Source organism: Halichoerus grypus, chromosome 13 (genome assembly GCF_964656455.1).
Source record: "Halichoerus grypus chromosome 13, mHalGry1.hap1.1, whole genome shotgun sequence".
Lineage (NCBI taxonomy): Eukaryota > Metazoa > Chordata > Mammalia > Carnivora > Phocidae > Halichoerus > Halichoerus grypus.
This window is the reverse complement of record NC_135724.1, coordinates 899,880-920,361: the sequence shown is the minus strand read 5'-3', so window position 1 is coordinate 920,361 and position 20,482 is coordinate 899,880. Positions and strand designations below refer to the sequence as shown.

The window sequence follows — 20,482 nt, the reverse complement described above, 5'->3', positions numbered from 1 at the left end:
TGTATTGAACCTTTTACTTGCAGTTTAGAAAGCCTTATAATAATAGAAAGGCTTATAAAATTTACTATTTTAAAATATTTTATTTATTTTACAGAATGAGCGAGAGAGAGAGAGCACAAGTGGGGTGGTGGGGGGAAGAGCAGAAGGAGAGGGAAAGAACCTCAAGCAGACTCCCTGCTGAGTGCAGAGCCTGACACAGGGCTTGATCTCACGGCTCTGAGATCATGACCTGAGCTGAAATCAAGAGTCGGATGCTTAATCGACTGGGCCACCCAGCTGCCCCATGTATATTTTTTAATGCCTTATTTTCTTGGAGTTTGACAGTGGGAAAATGTTGTACTAAAGGATATGTGTGCATTAATGTTTAGATGTCCATATGTAGGGACCCCTAGGAAGAGTTTCAAACTCATAAAATTGTACTCATTTGTACTTTTGTGGTCACGTGATGATGGGCAGCTGCAGGCAGGTTGGCCTAAGGGAGTGCTTCAGCTTAGAACAACAGCCGACGGCTGGCTTCCCGCGCAGTGCAAAGACAAGGGGCGCTGGAAAGTAGAGGGGGAGCTCCACGTGTTTCTACTCTTTGATTTCTTCAGTTACTGGGCAAATATGGGTGCCTACTCTGTGCTTGGTGCTCGGAAGATCCAGGTCAACACCACAGTTACATAGCTCACAGTCTGGGTCGGGGGGAGAGAAGCATGGAAATTGCCACGATACATGAAAATAATTCAGAGTTCACATTAGAGAATCATTTTATTTGTTTCGTACTTTAAATGATAAGTGTGTGAGTCAACAACTGGCAGGTTTTATCCAAATTATATACTCCATTTGCTAGGTTGTGGTTGTACCTCCTAGATTAACATATAATTGAAAGGTGAGCCATGTGGACCGTATTTGGGAAATGGGAGCGGGTCTGCACAGGTGGTTCTCTGTCCAACAGTGTCTGTCAGGGTTGGGTTCTAAGACCGTCTCTCAGTGGATCAGAAATTGGACATGTTGGTTCAGCTGTAAATAAATTCAAGTACAAAACAGTTGAGCGGAGAGGCCACGTACTTCTCTTTTGAATGTTGATGCTCTGTTCTGTAAAATCATAAAAGTCAAAGGGAAACTCCGTCTTCTTGAGCATTTATTGCTCGGGTGATTGTTACCTCTGCTCTGAACAGCTGCTTTGGTTATAAACAGAGGCCCAAGCGGCAGCTGCCTGGCCTGGCCTTCCCCGTGGGGGACTGGAGCGCACGGCGCAGTACTTGAATACTGCTCTGTGCGGGGAAGACGCCCCTGACTCTGCGCCGGCTGCCGTGCGGGAGCTCCGTCGGGGGCCGGCTGTGTCTGAACGTTTGTGAGCCCGTGGTCACCATTGCTGGGAAGCTGTGTAAACTGAAGTGGTTACAAGTGCTCTGGAGTGTGACAGGCTTCTGACAGAAACACTAGTGTTACTCTTCTGACTCTTCAGGTTGTTTCCCAGAAACACATTTTTAGTGGGATAGTGGAAGCCTAATGTTTTTTCTTCTTAAAGAATACTTTTCCATAGTATTTTGTATATTGATGCCGTTATGTAATTATCAGTAGGTTTTTCCAGCTACACCTACTAAATGCAGCGAAGTGTAGAACAGATTTTCCTTGACAAACTGTATTTGAAGCAGTAACTTCAGAGCGACTGTGAGATGAAAAGGAAAGCGTGTGTGTGTCCAGAAGCAGAGCTTCGGCCGTGCGTGGGGCCGTGGTCCACAGATCCCTTGCATCAAGGGCCGTCTGTGGAGCTCCTGGATTTTAAGACCCAGTTTAAGAACTGATATTGAGAAGACTTCCTTCTCTTTTCTGTTCTTTGCTGCCGTTGCACTCCTGCCCGTCCGTGTGTGTGCCGCTGGCCCACTGCCTGTCACTGTGTGTGTCCGTTCTTGGCTCTTGCACTAGGACCAGGGACAACTGCGGTGAAAGGCGGTCTCAGCTGTCCTCCTGGCCCCCGCCTCTAACACGGGCTGTGGGCTCTGCTTAGGTACCGAGTGCCTGTTGGAAAGAGTAGAATGAACTCTCCTCTTCCCACAGGACGTACCTGAGGCACAGTTCCGTTACATACCCCTCTCTATTCTTAAAGTGGGTTGATTTCCACGAAGGAGCACCCACCTGTGTTTTGAACACTGAATGGCGGTCAGATGACGAAGCCTGTCTCGTCTGTCGAGTGGTAGCTTTCTCTTTAGGGCACTGACGGCATTGCGCGGGCAGACGGGTGTGGTCCGAGGAGTTAACTGCTGACCGTCCGGTGCTTGGAACGCCGGAGGCTGAGCAGCGGCTGGTCCTGCTGTCCCGTGTCCACGAGGCAGCCGTGTGCCAGGCCCTTCCCTTGAATTCAATTTAAATGACAGCTTTTCACCTGATCAGTATTTGCAATACTAGGGGAAATATTTTGGAAACTTGTCAGGATTGGTTTAGATGTTGTGCCTCACAAATAAATCAGAGAACCAAATATCTAGCAAGTGTCTTCCAAGTAATTAGCAAAACGGCCAGAATTTATATCATTGAAAATGATTTCATGAGGGTCGCCTGGGCGGCTCAGTCGGTTAAGGGGCTCGGCCTTCGGCTCAGGTCATGGTCCCGGAGTCCCAGGATCGAGTCCCATGTCAGGCTCCCTGCTCAGCGGGGAGCCTGCTTCTCCCTCCGACCCTCCCCCTGCTTGTGCTCTCTGTCTCTCTCTCTTTCAAAGAAATAAAATCTTAAAAAAAAAAAAAAAAATGGTTTGATGAGTGAACGGAAAGAAAACACCAGTAGCACAAACCTCTGTTTCTTACACGCATGTTTGAAAATTTCAGTTTCTTTCCTCCTTCCCAAGTTACTTTTATTTCTCTGATCTTAAAATGCAGTTCTCCGTGGAGGGGGCGTTAGAGAAGAGAGACTCGTGCCACTCAGGACAGTGGCACATTCAGGCAATATGCCAGCACACTTGAAATCTTCCCTGGGTTACTTCCAGGGGCAGGGCTCTGGGCTTTTGTAATTCTCTATTCTAGAAACACTCCATAATCAAAATTGCAAGAATGCTGTATAGACCATGTCTTCAGATCAAGGCGAAAAGTTCCCAGATTTGAAATATTTTTGTGTTTAAACATACACATTAAAATGTAAAGATAAAACCAGAGTGTGCGTTATTGTTATTGTGATAATGACGTGTGGCCATGCTTGAGATCTGTACACAGTAGTTCTTAACATACAGCTTATCTGTGAACTTTTTTTAAATGAAAAATATCTAGTATAATAATAATTTTAAAGAAAAATACAAATGTTGCCTTTATAGAGATAGATACAGATATGTATTAGTTTTAAAATGTTCACAGATACACTTTTTTTCTCCCGTGAATAAAGGTACATTTGAAAAACATAACCCTTCTCCTTAGCAAAAGGCGAGGAGAGGATATTCTACGATAGCCACTAAGTAGAGGTTGATGTGGTTAATTTATAATTTATCTGTGATAATATTTTATACTTTTCCAGGAGGGCTGTGGTTGTTATTAAGTTACATATTGGAAGATAAAATTTTAGTTTGCTGCCTGAAAGAAATAGAACATATAGTGGTTTAATGCAAATTTGAAATTATTTTATTTATATTAAAGTTAAATATCTTAAAAATGAATTGATTAAAGGCATTCTTTCCACTTATAATTTCATTTTTTTAAGTATTCCCATATGTTTTGTAATTTTTTTCACTTTGTTATGGTAAAATACACATAAAATTTACCATCTTAAACATTTTTAAGTGTATAGTGCAGAGGCAGTAAATACGTTCATTATGTTGTGCAGGAATCACCACCGTTCACCTCATAAAACTGAAACTCTGTCCCGATTAAACACTCAACTCCCCCTACCTGCCCCCTGCAGCCCTTGGCACGCACCATTCTCCTTTCTGTCTCTGAGATGTTTTTGGCTGAGTACCTCATGTAACTAGAATCCTGCAGTGTTTGTCTTACTGGGACTGGCTTGTTTTACTCGGCACCAGGTCCTCAAGGATCATTTGTGTTGTAGCAGGTGCAGTAGACTCAGTAATATTCCATTAGGTGGATAGGCCACATTCTGCCTATCCATCCATCCATCCATCCATCCATGGACATTGGGTTCTTCCATGTGGTAGCTATCGGCGATAATTCTGCTACGAACATGGAGGTACAAACATCTCTTCGAGACCCTCCTTTCCATTTTGGGGGGGGTCCATACCCACAAGTGGAATTTCTGGATCAGATCGTAATTCCGTTTTCAATTTTTTGGGGACCCGCCATACCGTTTCCCACAGCAGCTGCGCCATTTTACATTCCCACCAACAGCGCACAGGGGTCCCATTTCTCCACATCCTCTGTTTTCTCCTCTTCTGAGCATTGCCATCCTCATGAGTGTGTGGTGTAAAGTGGGACCTCATTGTGGTTTTGATTTGCTGTTCCCCAATGATTAGTGATCTTGAGCATCTTTTCATGTCTTTTTTGTCCATTTATATATCTTTGGAGAAATGTCTATTCCAGTCTTTTTCCCATTTTTGAATTTTTTTTTTGGTGGTGGTGATGAGTTTCAGGAGTTCTCTTTATATTTTGGATGTTAATCCCTTGTCAGATCTATGATTTGCAGATATTCTCTCCCATTCTGTGGGTTGTCTTTTTACTCTGGATAGTGTCTTTTGATGCACACAATTTAAAAATTTCATGAGGTTCGATTTGTCTGTTTTTTCTCTTCCTGCCTCTGCCTTTGGTGTCATATCCAAGAAATCACTGCCAAATTCAGTGTCATGAAGCTTTTGTCCGATGTTTTCTTCCAAGGGTTTTGTTGTTAAGACTTACATTTAGGTCTTTGATTCATTTTGAGTTATTTTTATATGTGGTATTAGGGAAGGGTAACTTTCTTTTTCTTTCATAATTGCTGTAGCTAGAACTTCCAGTACTATGTTCTAAGCTGAATAGACATAGTGAAAATGGGCATCCTGACCAAAAAAAAAAAAAAAGGTTTCAGTCTTTCACCATCTGGTATGATGCTCGCCGTGGGCTTTTCATGTATGGCTTGTGTTATGTTGATGTAGATCCCCCTCCCTTTTTCTAAGATTTTATTTAAATTATTTGACAGAGCAAGCATAAGCAGGGGGAGGGGCAGAGGGAGCAGCAGGCTCCCCACCGAACAGGGAGCCCAGTGTGGGACTCGATCCCAGGACCCTGAGATCATGACCTGAGCCGAAGGCAGGCGCTTAAACCAACTGAGCCACCCAGACCCCCCTGTAGTTCCCTTCTTTTCCTAGTTTCATTGAATGCTTTTGCTTTTTTTCCCTTAATCACAAAAGCATATTGAATATTTGCTTTTTCTGCATCAGTTGAGATAATCATGTGGATTTTTTTCTTCATTCTGTTAATGTAATGTATTACATTGATTGGCTTACATGTTGAACCAACCTTGCATTCTGCTTGGTCATAGTGTATAATCCTTTTAATATTTTGCTAAATTCTGTTTGCTAGTATTACAAGATTTTTGCATCAGTGATCATAAAGAATGTTGATCTTTATTTTTCTTGTCATGTCTGTGTCTGGCTTTGGTATCAAGGTTGTGCTGGGTTTATAGAGTCAGTTAGGAGATGTCCCTTCTCTAATTTTTTGGAAGCTTGAGAAGGATTGATGTGAGTCTTTCTTTACATTTTTGGTAGATTTCACCAGTGAAGTCATTGGACCCAGGGCTTTTCTCTGTCGGATTTTTTATTATTGATTCAGTCTCTTAACTAGATATAGGTCTATTCAGATTTTCTATTTCCTCATGATTACTCTTAGTAGGTTTTGTGTTTCTAAAAATTCATCCATTCATCCAATTTCTTGCCACATGGGTACTAATGTATTCTCTTTTAATCCTTTTTATTTCCATTGAAGTGTAATATTTTCCCACTTTGGTTTCTGAATTTAGTAATTTGAGTCTTCTTTTTTGTTTTTTTCTTAGTCCAACTAGCTAAAGGTTTGCCAGTTTTGTTGATGTTTTCAAAGAACGAACTTTTGCTTTCATTCACTTTTAAAATTGTCTTTCTGTTCTTTATTTCATTTATCTTTGCTCTAATCTTTATTTTTTCCTTCCTTCAGCTGGCTTTAGGTTTAGTTTATTCTTCTTCTTCTAGTTCCATAGTTGTAAAGTTAGGTCATCGATTTGAGATCTTTCCTCTTTTTTAATATAAGCATTTATAGCTTTAAATTTCCCCCTTAGCACCACTTATGTTGCACCTCACAAGTTTTTTATCATTTGTCTCTAAGTATCTTTTAATTTCCTTTGTGATTTCTTTGTAATCCATTGGTTGTTTAAAAGTGTTGTTGAATTTCCACAGTTCTGTGAATTTTCTGTTACTGATTTCTATCTTTATCTCATTGTGGTTGGAGTAGATACTTTGTATGATGATCTGTTGGGGCTTAATTTGTAACATAAGGTCTGTCCTGGGAAATGTCCCATGTGCACTTGGGAAGAATGTGTATGCTGTTTTGGGGTGGAATGTTCTGCATGTCTGTTAGATCTAGTTGGCTTATTTTGCCAAGTTTTCTCTTTACTTACTTCTGTCTGGTTGTTCTAGCCATAATTGTGAGTGGAATATTAAGGTCTCTATTACTGTTGAGCTATTTCTCCCTTAAATTCTATCAGTTTTTGCTTCGTCTATTTTTACAGATTTTCATTAGATGCACAGTTGTTTATAATCATATCTTCCTGCCTTATTGAACATTTAATTAACATATAATGTCTCTTATAACCTTTTTTGGTTTAACATTTAATTTGTCTGATATTAGTATAGCCTCAGCTGCTCACTTCTGCTTACTATTCCCATGGAATATCTCCTCCTGTGCTTTCACTTGCAACCTCTTGGTGTCTTTGGATCTAAAGTGAGTCTGAGCATGTAGACAGTATACAGTTGGATCATGTATTTTTATCCATTGTGCCAATCTCTGTCTTCTGATTGTTGAGTTAATCCATTGATATTTGAAGTAATTACTGAAAAGAAGGGACTTAACTTCTGTCATTGTTCAATTTTTTGTGTGCCTTATATATATATATATATATATATATATATTTTTTTTTTTTTTTTTTTGTCCCTCATTTCCTACATTACTGTCTTCTATTGTGTTTAGTTGGTTTTTGTAGGGAAATGTTTAAATTTCTCATTTCCTTTTGTGCATATTCTATAGCAGTTTTCTTTGTGGTTACCATGGGAATTACATTTAACATTCTAAAGATATAACACTCTAATTTGAATTTATACCAACTTAAGTTGAATAACATACAAAGGCTATGCTCCTTTATAGCTCTATCCCCACCCCTTTTGTTTGCTGATGTCACACAATTACATCTTTATACGTTCTGTGCCTAAAAATGTAAACGAATACTTATTTTAAATGCACCAGCCTCTTAATGTAGAAAACAAGATTTGGAGTTACAAACCAAAATTACAACAATACTAGGTTTTGTGTATTAGTCTCTTAAGTCATGTAGAGAACAAAAAGTGCAGTTACAAACCATTGTTACAATAATATTTGCTTTTATAATTGCCTGTATACTCACCGTTCTTGAGATCTTTATTTCCCCAGGTAGTTTTGAGTTACTGTATCCTCTTCTTTCACCTGCAGGACTCCCTTGAACAGTTCTTGCAGGAAAGGTCTGGTGGACACATACTCTCTAAGCTTTTGTTTGTCTGGGACTGTCTTGATTTTACCCATATTTTTGAAGGACAGTTTTGCTGGATATGGGATTCTTGGCTGACATGGGTGTTTGTTTGTTTGTTTTTGAGCACTTTGAATATATCAGCACATTGCCTTCTAGTCTCCAGTATTTCTAATGAAAAATCTGCATATAACCTTATTGGGGATCCCTTGTATGTGATGGTTTGCTTCTTTCGTACTGCTTTTAAGATTCTCTTTTTGTCTTTGTCTTTTATTTTTTTTTTTAAAGATTTATTTATTTAATTTTTAAAAATTTTATTTTATTATGTTATGTTAGTCACCATACAATACATCATTAGTTTTTGAAGTAGTGATCCACGATTTCATTGTTTTCATATAACGCCCAGTGCTCCATGCAGTACGTGCCCTCCTTAATACCCATCACCGGGCTCACCCATCCCGCCACTCCCCTCCCCTCTAAAACCCTCAGTTTGTTTCTCAGAGTCCATAATCTCTCATGGTTCGTCTCCCCCTCCAATTCCCCCCGCCCTTTATTTTTCCCTTCCTTCTCCTAATGTCCTCCATGCTATTCCTTACATTCCACAAATGGGTGAAACCATATGATAATTGACTTTCTCTGCTTGACGTATTTCACTTAGCATAATCTCCTCCAGTCCCATCCATGTTGATGTAAAAGCTGGGTATTCATCCTTTCTGATGGCTGAGTAATATTCCATTGTATATATGGACCACGTCTTCTTTATCCATTCATCTGTTGATGGGCATCTCAGCTCTTTCCACAGTTTGGCTATTGCAGACATTGCTGCTGTGAACATTGGGGTGCATATGGCCCTTCTTTTCACTACATCTGTGTCTTTGGGGTAAATACCCAGTAGTGCAATTGCTGGGTCATAGGGTAGCTAATGTGAAACAGGAATCCATCAAAATCCTAGAGGAGAACATAGGCAGTAACCTCTTTGCCATTGGCCACACAACTTCTTTCAAGATACATCTCCAAAAGCTAGTGAAACAGAAGCAAAAATGAACTATTGGGACTTCATCAAGATAAAAAGCTTCTGCACAGCAAAGGAAACAGTCAACAAAACAAAGAGGCAGCCCACAGAATGGGAGAAGATATTTGCAAATGACACTATAGATAAAAGCCTGATATCCAAGATCTATAAAGAACTTCTCAAACTCGACACCCAAAAAACAAATAAGTCAAAAAAATGGGCAATAGACATGAACAGACACTTCTCTGAAGAAGACATACAAATGGCTAACAGACACATGAAAAAATGTTCATCATCATTAGCCATCAGGGAAATTTAAATCAAATCCACATTAAGATACCACCTTACACCAGTTAGAATGGCAAAAATTGACAAGGCAAGAAACAACAAAATGTTGGAGAGGTTGTGGAGAAAGGGGAACCCTCTTACACTGTTGGTGGGAATGCAAGTTGGTACAGCCACTTTGGAAAACAGGGTGGAGGTGCCTCAAAAAATTAAAAACAGAGCTACCCTATTTATTTATTTTCGAGAAAGAGATAGAGAACATGTGATGGGGAGGGACAGAGGGAGAACGAGAGAATCTCAAGCAGACTCCATGCCGATCGTGGAGTCCAGTGTGGGGGTCAGTCTCACAACCCTGAGGTCATGACCTAAGCCGAAACAAAAGTCAGACGCCTAATGACTGAACCACCTTGGGAGCCCTTGTCTTTGTTATATATTATAATGTATCTCTATGTGGGTCTCTTTGAGTTCATCTTCCTTGGATTTGCTTGAGCTTCTTCACTGTTTACATGCATGTCTTTCATCAGATTTGGGGTGTTTTCATCCATTACTTCTTCACATATTCTCTCTGCCCTTTTCACTCTGTCTTCCACTTCTGGGACTCCCACAATACATACATTGGTTTGTACCTTGGTGTCCTGCACTCCCTCAGACCCTTTTAATTTTCCTCCACCTGTTTTCATTCTGTTTCCCAGACTTGGTCATTTCCATTGTTCTGTGTTCAGGTTTGCTGATTCTTCTGCGTGGTTAGATCTGCCTTGAATCTCTTTAGGGAAATTTTCATTTCAGTCATCGTACTTTTCAGCTCTTGACTTTCTTCTGGTTTCTGTTTAGGTTTTCTGTCTATTCATATTTACGTTTCGTTCACACATTGTTTTCTTGGCATTCTTCACATCTTCATTTCTTTAAACATCCTTAATAACTTCCTTTTAAAGTCTTTGTCTAGTATATCTAACATCAGGTCTTTTTCAGGGGTTGTTTCTGTTGATTTACAATTTTCCTTTAAATGGGCCATATTGGGCGCCTGGGTGGCCCAGTTGGTTAAGTGTCTGCCTTCGGCTCAGGTCATGATCCCAGAGTCCCTGGATCGAGTCCTGCATCGGGCTCCCTGCTCAGCAGGGAGTCTGCTTCTCCCTCTGACCCTCTCTCCTCTCATGCTGTCTCTCACTCTCTCTCTCAAATAAATAAATAAAATCTTTAAAATAAATAAATAAATGGGCCATCCTTTTTTTTTTTTTTTTTAAATGCGTTGTTATTGTTGAACACTTTTTTTTTTAAGTATAATGATGTAACTCTAGAAGTCCATTCTCACCCTTCTTCCGGGCTTGCTGGGGTTTTAGGCATTATATTTATTTATTGATTTACTTATTTTTTATTACTATAGACTGTCTCTGTGCTGGGTTATCAGTCTGAGATGTACATTTAATGTCTTTTCAGGTCTTTTCTGAGCTTTTTCTTGGGCACCCACAGTCACTTTGTGTTTTTTTCCATATATGCAGTTGTTTTAGAATGTTCTAGTGTTTCATGTCTGGCTCCCAGAAGGGGGACAAGGGGGCCCTCGCCCTTCCAATGCCCTTGGAATCACTGGAGCTGGAGGGCCGACAGCAACGGCCGCCAGGCTCTGTGTCTGCACCTGTGTGATCAGAAGCAGCCGGCGGTGGTCAGAGCTTATTAGACTCCTGCTCTTTGGAGGACGGGGTGCTTCTTGCCCACCTGGTGTCTGCAGGCTGCCCCAGGAACACGTGCACGGCTGCCTGCCGCACGGCTGGGTAGCTGCTCTATGCTGGGAGCTAGAAGAGACCGAAACTGACTACTTCTCCTGGACAGCTGCAAGCCTTCAGCCGACTCTGCAGTCCCCAGATAGTCCCATCAGACAGATTCTGCCGTGTGGTCGTTGCCCGGTGGGGAGAGATTCCTGGTGCTCCCTGCTCTGCCCTCTTCCCAGGAGCCTCTGTCTAAATTCCCTAGTTTTTCACTTTGTTCTGCATTGCCGTTTCACTGCTCATTCACTGAATCCAGCTTGTACACTTGTTTTTATCACTGCAGATATCTGAAGTAAAAAAAAGTTGCTAACTTGCCATTTTTCCCCTTCTCTGTGAACAGGAAGACTGCGACCCACCCATTCATGAGAGTCTCAGCATAGAAAATACGCTGTGGGCGAGCACCATTGTTGCATCAGGTACGAAACAAGTTCTCTTGTTAGCGTCAGCTCTCACATTTGGTGGTGCTTTGTGTACTGGAGCGACTCTGTGCGGTATCTCTGAAAATCCCGCCTTGTACCACCCAGGGACCTTACTGATCATACCCTGTAGTTGGCGGGTGTGGGGCAGGACCTGAGGGGCTGAGTCCCGGGCAAGCGCTGGCTGTGGGCTGTGCGCTGCAAGGAGCAAGGCCTCCATGGAGCAGGGCAGGGGCATTTCGCGGGTTCTGATACCTCTTCTCAGCAAACTTGTCAGTGTCCCTTACTGGGAGGTGGCCTAGCGCAACTGGGGAAGGAAGTGGTGGTACTTGGGGGGATCTTCCCACTCCTCAGTCACCCAGTAGAATCTGGAAGAGATCACTGTGGTGGGTTTGTCTGTCAGGGAGAAAAGTATTAGATGAGAGAGGGGGCCTGGGGAGGTATTTCATGTTGGGCCTTTGGGGACCAGAGTAAAGCGTCTTAATTTTCTTCTGAGTGAAATTGGAGGATGTTGGAGTATTTCTAGTGGCTGAACAGGGAGGTCACCTAAATATACATTTGGGGAAGTAAATTTCTCTGGGAGGTATTGAAATCTAAATGATGGTCAGCTTTTCAGAAAGTAGTTGACTTGCTAATGGTAACCAGGAGTGAATCTGAGCAGCAGGGAGCGTGAAGGATGGTGGTGGGGGTAGGAAGGCTAGGGGATGTTCAGAGTAGGGCTGTGTGGCCCAGCGCCCACAGAGCCTGGTTGCTCTTTGGTGGTTTTCTAAGAATCCCTCTGCAGAGACCAGGTGCTGTTGAATGCACTGTCCTCGGGAGCTCATGGGCAAGGACGACTTTAATAAAGTGAGGCGGGTACTTTACGCTCTGCTGAGTACCACAGGGAAGTATAGGGTGCCCCCAAAACAAAGAAGCCAAAATCCTTACCTGATCAGAGTTTGAGGGAGGAGCAAACAGGTGCATGAGGTAAAGGGGTGGAAAGGAGTGGGGAGGATTCATGAGCACACAGCAGCTGTGTGAGGGCCTCTTGAGCTGTAGGCTGAAGAGGATGGCGCTGGGGCCTGGTGCCCGGTGCTCGGGGAAAGGCAGGGCAGTTCTGTGCATGTGCCACGGGGGCCTGTGTGCACAGCAGCGTGTAAACCACGCTCCTGTAGGGGTCCATGTGTGCACCTTTTAGGGAATAGAGGAGGAGAGGACTTAGTTTTATACTAATGTTTTCTATGTTTAATAAAAAGCTTGATGGCAAATAGGACAATTTTAATAGAAATTGAGGTCTTTCATGATTTTTGTACTGATGATTTTTTCAATTTCTCAAACTAAGGAGAAAGAGAAGTAAGGATAGCACACCAAGGGGCGGGGGGTGGAGCAGGCCAGGTCTCGGGCTGTGTAGACCCCAGGAAGGGGAGACTGGCTGTGCCCGTGGGGTCACTGGAGAGGGCACTGTGGCCAGGAGAAGTCTGAGTCTTGTGCTCATGCATCCTCCACGCTGCCGATCTTTGCTGACCTTGCTGACAGCCGCGCCCCGGCTCAGCGTGGTGCTGCGTAGCCTCACGGCACCGGCCCGCGTTGTTCGCACGGTCACGCAGCCAGGCTGTCCCAGGGTCGGGATTTGAATCCATCCTCGACGGCTGTCACCCTTCAGCCTTTAGCGTTTAATAGTTGATAGGAAAATATTTAAAACATACCACATATAAGCTGATACTTGGTCACAGATTTCACATTTTCCATGTCTAGAGCTGTATTCTGTTTTGTTTCCATCATATGGAAGATGCTTTTTAAAAAAAAATACGTTTGATCTTTTGTTCCCTGTGTATTAGAATGTTGCTACTGATCCTAGTGCTATCGATCTGTGGCCTTTCTCCTCACCGAGGCAGAAGCCCCCGAGCGGAAGGCCTCTGTGATGCCCCCGATCACTCCCCATACATACTTTTCCTCTCCGGTCCTCTACTCTCCAGGTGACCTTGGCACGTGGTAGCTCCTAGTTGCATACGTGGGCAGAACAGACACAAATCTAGGTGTCCTATATGCTTGCCACATTGATGACTGTTTCTCATTTCTCTGATGAGTCGCATTCAGTTCACCCGGGCTTTTTATCTTCCAAGAAAGTATTTATATGCTCAAAAACCATCCGTTCAAAAAAACTTAAGGAAGACACCTCTAATTTTAGTTTGTGTTTGGACATTTTAAAAATGCAAGCTCTTTTCATTAATTGTAAATATTTTAACACATACTTTATTTAAAAACCTTAATAATGTGAGCAATTACTAGACTCTATATATTCTCAAACTGCGGTATCCTGAGCAATGTTTGAAAGACCTTGGGTTTCCAGGACTAATTTAAGGGCTCATATCTTCTTTATGCTTGATTATAAGTTGAGAAAGAAAGAACAGAATTTTTTTAAATCTTATTTTTTAAATATGTGTCCACTGAATTCAGGTTGCCTTCTAGGTGAAGTGAACTTGGGCCTACCTCCCTCATCCTGGGGTTCTGAGTGCATGGGAATGAGGGCTCACATTAACGCCACAGAGGATCCGAGGGCCAAGGGTCCCTGAAAAGGGACAAACACAACTGCCTGTGGTGCCCTCCATCTTCTTCCCCTTGTCGGTCAGTGAACGTCATTCCCAGAGCAGAGTCAGTGTCCCAGAGAGCTGCCACGTTGCAGCTGATAAGTGGACAAGAGAGTGTTCTGATCTTAAACTGCCAAGAGCCTGGAAGCAGAGATGTGCCCCAGAGCAGGGCTGCTGGGCGTGTGTGCCGACGGCGGGGACCCCCCCCAGAGCAGGGCTGCTGGGCGTGTGTGCCCATGGCGGTGACCCCCCCCCCCAGAGCAGGGCTGCTGGGCGTGTGTGCCGACGGCGGGGACCCCCCCCCCCAGAGCAGGGCTGCTGGGCGTGTGTGCCGACGGCGGGGACCCCCCCCCAGAGCAGGGCTGCTGGGCGTGTGTGCCGACGGCGGGGACCCCCCCCAGAGCAGGGCTGCTGGGCGTGTGTGCCGACGGCGGGGACCCCCCCCAGAGCAGGGCTGCTGGGCGTGTGTGCCGACGGTGGTCCAGGGTGACCCCTCCCTCTAGAGGGGGGCCTGTGCGTAGACAGGGGTCCAGGGCTGGTACTGATTGTGTTAAATATAGAAAATGAGAGTAAATACTTGGACACTTTTATAGTAGTTTGATGATTTATGTTGAAAAAATTGGGACGTATATATTCTTTTTGGTTTTTGTGTGGTTTCATTTCTCTTGGTAATTTTTGGCATGATACTTTATGAGACTAGTCCTCGTGCCAGATCAGAAACTTAAAATCCCACTGTCCCTTTAGTGGGCATGGTGTGTGAGGCTCCAGCGGCAGAGCGGTTGCCCGATGGGCCTTGGGAAAGCAGGAGAAGCTGCCCCACTGCAGTCCCCTGAGGGACACGACCCGCGAGCTGTGGTGCAGGAGGGCAGTGGGGGCCGCGGAGGACACAGCGGCGCTGCACCCTGCTGCTGCTTGCACCTCGGGTCTCAGGGCTGGGCAGTCCTGGCCGCTGGGAAGTGGGTGCAGCCGCCCTGCCGTCCCTGGACGCATGGCACGCTCGCTGGGCGGGACCCAGACCTGGTGCAGGTCGCAGTGCCCGCCTGTGCCCTGGCTCGGTCTCTCCGTGTTGCTTTCCTGAGGCAAATCCGTAGTCTTTGCTGGCCGTCTTTGCGCTCCCCATCTGTTGCAGGCACACGAAAACTCTGCAGTGGGTGGGCCGCCCATGCTCGGGGTTTTGTTGAGACTGGCACGAGGAAAGCAGTTCTGCACGGGAGCCAGCAGGTGCCTAAGTGACAGGAAATACTTCGGTTGGTTGAGCGTTCTCGAGGTCTGTCCGTGTGTCTGTCTGTCTCTGACACGTTCTCTCTGTCAGACTTTCTGATGAATGTGCTCTGTTGTGTTCCCTCTCAGGTCTTGTTTCCAAAATGAACAGGGTAACCCCTTTGCCGTATGTATATATATGATATGTGTATATATAGGTAGATTTGTCATACATACAGGGTTTGGTCAGCGTTTCAGCCTGTACTAGTCCGTAAGGAGGTGCCCTTTGTCAAAAAGAATGGAGAATACTGCAAATACTCCATACTGACTTCACTAATTTTAGTAGTTAGAAAGCATGACAGACTCGGAAAAAAATGCATTATTCTAATTCCTTTTTAGTGAGAATGGGATGAGCTAATACATAGGAGAGCCTTCACCAGACTTCAGTAGATTATACAAGGAAAACCACGGGAGGAATTCTGTTAAATACTCTTTACGTACAGTATATTTAACCTGCAATACTGATTATATATGCTATCTATGTGTATCTGAATGCATTACGTTTTCTTAGTCTTGTCGTTTCTCAGATTGCATTTTGGATACTTGTAACTGCAATACCAGCCTAGAATCAACATTACTAATAGTTTGTCCAGATTTTAGGACAGTGTTTTCTAGCCTGATTAAATTTTAAGTCTTTTCTGAGACTCTTTGTTCTGCTAATATTAAAAATAATTTTGCAGTTTGTCTTCTGTTTTTGTACTTTTTTAACATTAGTGAGCTTATTTCACATGAGACACTCCTGTATTTTGTTTAAGTTTAATTGGCAAAATAGGAAGAAACTACTGACGCAGTCAGATTGAATGTACTGTTTGACTGACACAAGAGCTGTGTGTGTTTGGGGTGGGGTCCTCTATGGCACCGGGTCATTACGTAGTCCGTGCTTTCCTGAGCACTAAGTGCAGACCTGCCCTCTGCAGCTCTGCTGGGCACTGCCCTACCAAGGTCGCATCTGTGCAGTTTGGGCTGCCCTCTGTGCTGGAGGGGCTGCTCTGCTTTCAGGGGGCTCAGGAAATTCAACCGCACAGCTCTGCAAGCGGCTCACAATTAAAACGGGGGGAAGAAAGGAAGTGCTTATTTTGAAAGAAACGTGTGTAACCTCTGCAGATGTGACTGCTGAGCAGCCCTCTAGCACCTCCCTGTCTTCCTGAACATTCCATGGAGGAAACCGTCCATTATCTAATGCGTATGATTTGCAGCTATCTGTTCATATAAATCCAAGAGATCGCTAGGATCACATTTATTCCATGGGTCCTGATTTACGACGCACTAAATTTCACACATTACATTAATGTGACATCAAAGAGTTTTTGTATAATTATTATAGTGAATTCTGCAGTGGTGTTGGTCTCAGTATTTATGGACGTGATTTTCTTTCTTTAATCATTTCTCATCCTCAGAATTTACAAAAACTGGGAATATAAATTATGCGTAGCTGCAGTTAAGAAACAGACTTCTGTGGTTTTTAATTTAACATTACAGAGGTGAGTGCCTCTGAGCCTTTGTAATCCAAGGGTTGTTCTAGGGGTATTTTAGTATTCTTTTGCCTTAAGTTTGATAGACATACACACTTAGAAAACCAAACTTTTAGGAGACATGAGTAAAAAAGGCTAATAACATCTAAGTCCAACATCGAATGTTACTCATGTAATTGTCTCTTACTGTTTTAATTGTGTATGTGCTCAGATGTAAGCAGAGCCTCTTACGCCCAGTAGTACCTGAGTGTCTCGCTCAGGGCAAGTGGTTCAGCTGGTGCGGTCGTGGTGGGAAGGTCCCATGATGCATCTGACCACTTGAGAACACAGCCCCTCTTCACTTAGCTGTGGTGTTTGCACACGTGAACCGCCGAGCGATGTCACCCTTTCTCTTGACAGTGAAAAGACTATCAGTACATTTTCTAATGTTATATGGAGGTAAATTTGTATAGCTTAAGAAATAAGTTGAGTTCCTCAGAGTTTATTTTGAAAGTTGAGATTAGACTTTCTTGACCTAGGCAATCAAATGTGCTGTTAGATAAATTTATATAAAATTAAGTAGTGAATAATATTTTCCATCAAGACAATTGATTAGAAAGTGTTCTCTCTGTGCTTACCCTTTGAGGCATCTCTGTAAGGACCACTTTCGTGTTTTTGCAGGTACTGTAATAGGTGTTGTCATTTATACTGGAAAAGAGACTCGAAGTGTAATGAACACATCCAATCCAAAAAATAAGGTAGGCTAGATTAAGGAGCAGCTGCTTTAATGACTTGATTTTCCCTTTCAGTAAGAAAGTACATGCAGTCCTGAAGAGCTTGTTCATTTTAGCTTAATATAAATAACCTAAAAACAGACTTTCAAAAATGTTGGTGTTTTCGGATGTGAATTCTCTGTATTTATGTAACAGCATGCTCATACTGAAGAACTTCCAAAAGTATCTTTTCTTGGTTAATCAAAGTTTGTGTCTCTTAAGTTTTCTTTGTTGGATATACAATTTGCCCATAAATTGATGGTTAGTTGTGGTCTCTTCTTTTCAGTTTATTTTACAGTTTGCATTCTTTTTTTTATGTTGATGGCTCATTTTTAAAATAGAATCTACATTAATATGTTATAGTATTTGATAGTGCGACATTGTTGAACTCATTTAAGTTACTTTCATTTCAAATAAGCATGTTGAAAAGAGGTTTTAGTTTTAAAGACTGCTTGATTATATTCCTAACTTGATCATATTTCTGTTGTACTCCTGAAATTGTTGTTTAGGTAGGCACCGTGTGTATGCAAGTTACATAGGGACAAAAAAAGTTAGTTTGAATTCTTGCTTGCTATTATTTGGTTAATACATTTTGTATGGTCAAGTCACAGAATGTGCTGATGTCCACTTTATGAGAAGCTCTTTTTAACTGTGCATTTTACTCCTTTTTATTTGAAATATAATCTGAGGTGTATCTGAGTAGAACAAAAAAAGCACTCTCGTGGATTCATACCTTGCTTTGTGAGTAATTAATAGAAAAGGTTGTCTTCTGTAGGAAGTTTTATTGCAAAGCAATAGAAATGAAATAATTCTTTGAAAAGATATTTTTAAGGACAAGATATATTCCATTTTTTCAGCTAAATATTAGTTTAAAAAATAATTAACCCTTCCAACATTAGGAAAGCGTCCCTTACCCTTTGAATGTCCGTGCCCATTTGCAGTGCTTCCGAGTGGTTCTGACACGTTTGCTGGCTGGCGAGTGTCCCTGCCCCCGCCAGGCCACACGGGTCATCCCAGGGAGCTCGATGAAGTAGTGTTCATTAGGACTCCAAATGTCTGTGTGTGACACATTTGTATTAGTTTAAATTCTGATTGTGATAACATGGAAAATTATCCCTGTTGATGTCTATTACAAACCTTGCGCTCATTTGAGGAAATTGAATATACCTCAAGTCATTATTTTTTCAGTAGAGGTAAATCTATTTAAAAATAAATTATTAAACAAATTGACAGAATTACATGCATATTTGTGTATGTTTTCTGTGAAGTATAGCGATATTTTTTTTTCTTTAGTAAGCAAAACTAGAATGTTCTACCTATGCATATACGAGTTCTAGGGTATGTTTTGTTTCTTAATCATTTCTAATCATTTTACTTTTAGGATGACTTTGAGGGTCAATTTTATTTTAAATAGTAAGCTTTAAAATCTGAGAAGTTATCCTGTCATGTAACACAACTCCTGTTTCCTCCCAGCTTACTCCTCGGGGTGGCTTCTTTTCTGTTCCCTCCCGTTGTCTGTCCGCACCTCACCACTCTGCAGACACCTTTGGTTTTGGCTCCATGCTCTTCCCCTTGGGCGTGGGCACAGAGGCAGCTGGGTGACCTTTCCCAGGTGTATACCGGAGGTGAAGAACTCTGGCCTGGGGCTTTGCTGCCCGGTCAGAGTCTGGGCGTTGCCACTAGCCAGCTCTGTGACCCTGGGCAAATGGCTGAGTTCTGTGTCTTACCGCTCAGTACGTGTTACCGTCCCTGTCCTCCTGTACAGTGACGTGCGCCTGTGAGTGAGTGCCCAGAAGTACTCAGGGTACACCTAGCTGTGGGGCACCCGCCCCACGCTGTCCCGCCGGGTGGCCTGGAGACCTGCTCCATGCCCATATCAGCAGTCCTCCTGCTCCCCCTCCTCCTCTTCCTCTCTCCCTCCTTTAAAACAAAACAAAACTTCTAAATGTCCTTGGTGGTAACACAGCATACCTGTGACTGGAAGGGTATCTTTGACTTTTTGCAGAACTGGATTCAGAACCCTGCTGTGCCGCCCGTCAGCCTCCCAGGCGGAGCAGACGTGCTCCTCCATGGCTGGCACCTTCCTGGTGCTCCATCAGCCCCAGGCGGAAGTCTCTGTGCCTGTGATAGCTGAGGCCCAGGCAGAGCGCCGACACGTGGCATGTGCTGTTCGAAGCGCTTGGTACGTGACGTCGTGAACCTGCATGACCACCCTCGCAGGAAGTGGTGGCATCTGGTTTTGGAGCGGGGCCGTGGTGGTGCAGGAGGCCGCGGTGTCAGCGTGGTGCTTCTCCGTGGAAGCACTGCGGGTCAGAGGGCGCCAGCTTGAGGAGACGCTTGTGTGAATTAAGGAATGCTCCTAGGAGAAGAATAAAATCTCTACATTTGCATATGTTATTAAATATTTCTAAGTGTCAAATGCCAGATTTATAAGAAAAAAACTCAGGAAACATGTGCATGCTACAGGGGGCAAAAAGTGACAGATGTAATTTATCTAGGGGAAGTACTGATACGTGTTGAATGAAAAGATTATGTGATACTCAGATCCCTAAAGAGAGAAAGGAAGACATCATGTAAAGACGACCTCTCCGTGTTCTTGCAGTGGCTTACTAAACCAGCCAACATTTGGACTTCATGGAAGGCCACCCGAAACGCAAAGGAAACATCTCAGAGGGCAGTCAGACCATTTCCCTGAGCTTCTCTTCTTTAGGGGGAAGCGCACTGTTCCTCAGGCTCCGTTCTGCGTGTGTGTAGGGCGGTGACAGACACGGTGCTCCAGTGAGATTTCGCTGTGGTGCTCACGACAGCAGAGTAATTGGGGCTGGAAATACGTACTTACGAAAGAGTCCTGTCTCCGAGTCATGCTGTGCCACGCACGGCCTGGAAAACCGCAGTGGCTCACTACAGCAAAGACTGCTTTCCTCCTCAGTACGGGTCTGACACGTTGGCAGGTGCTCTGCTCCTCACGGTCCCTCGGGGAGCCCTCCAGGACCACTGGGTACGAAGACACAGACGGGGCGGGTTACATACCGAGTGGCTCAGCTCACCTTTCCTTGGCCAGAGCAAGGAATGGCCTCACAGAAGGTGAGTGGGCCAGGGGGGTAAGGCCAACCCCCAGTGCAGAAGGAGGGAAAGGGGGGATATTTAATGACTTAAGACCACTGGCTACCCCAGCGTGGTCATAGATGAGAGCTCCCAGGCCTTTTATGTACAGTAAGAGCCAGAACGAGACAGGAACCTCGTCGAACCTCATAGTGCTGGCAGCGAAGGGCTGAAGCGGCGGAAGAGGGCCCAGGAAGGAAGGCTGAAGGAGGAAGGCACTT

At 43.7% G+C, this 20,482-nt stretch overlaps 1 protein-coding gene across 7 annotated transcripts in view; it reads left to right on the top strand.

Annotated features, from left to right (window-relative positions):
- The window catches only part of ATP9B (ATPase phospholipid transporting 9B), a 251,414-nt gene that overhangs the window by 107,936 nt on the left and 122,996 nt on the right, over positions 1-20,482 (top strand). For all 7 annotated transcript variants that reach the window (XM_078060152.1, XM_036068816.2, XM_078060154.1 and 4 more), the window contains 2 exons: positions 11,033-11,108; positions 17,068-17,144. In XM_078060152.1, the coding sequence (XP_077916278.1) occupies positions 11,033-11,108; positions 17,068-17,144 (153 nt within the window). The remainder of the gene's footprint in view (positions 1-11,032; positions 11,109-17,067; positions 17,145-20,482) is intronic.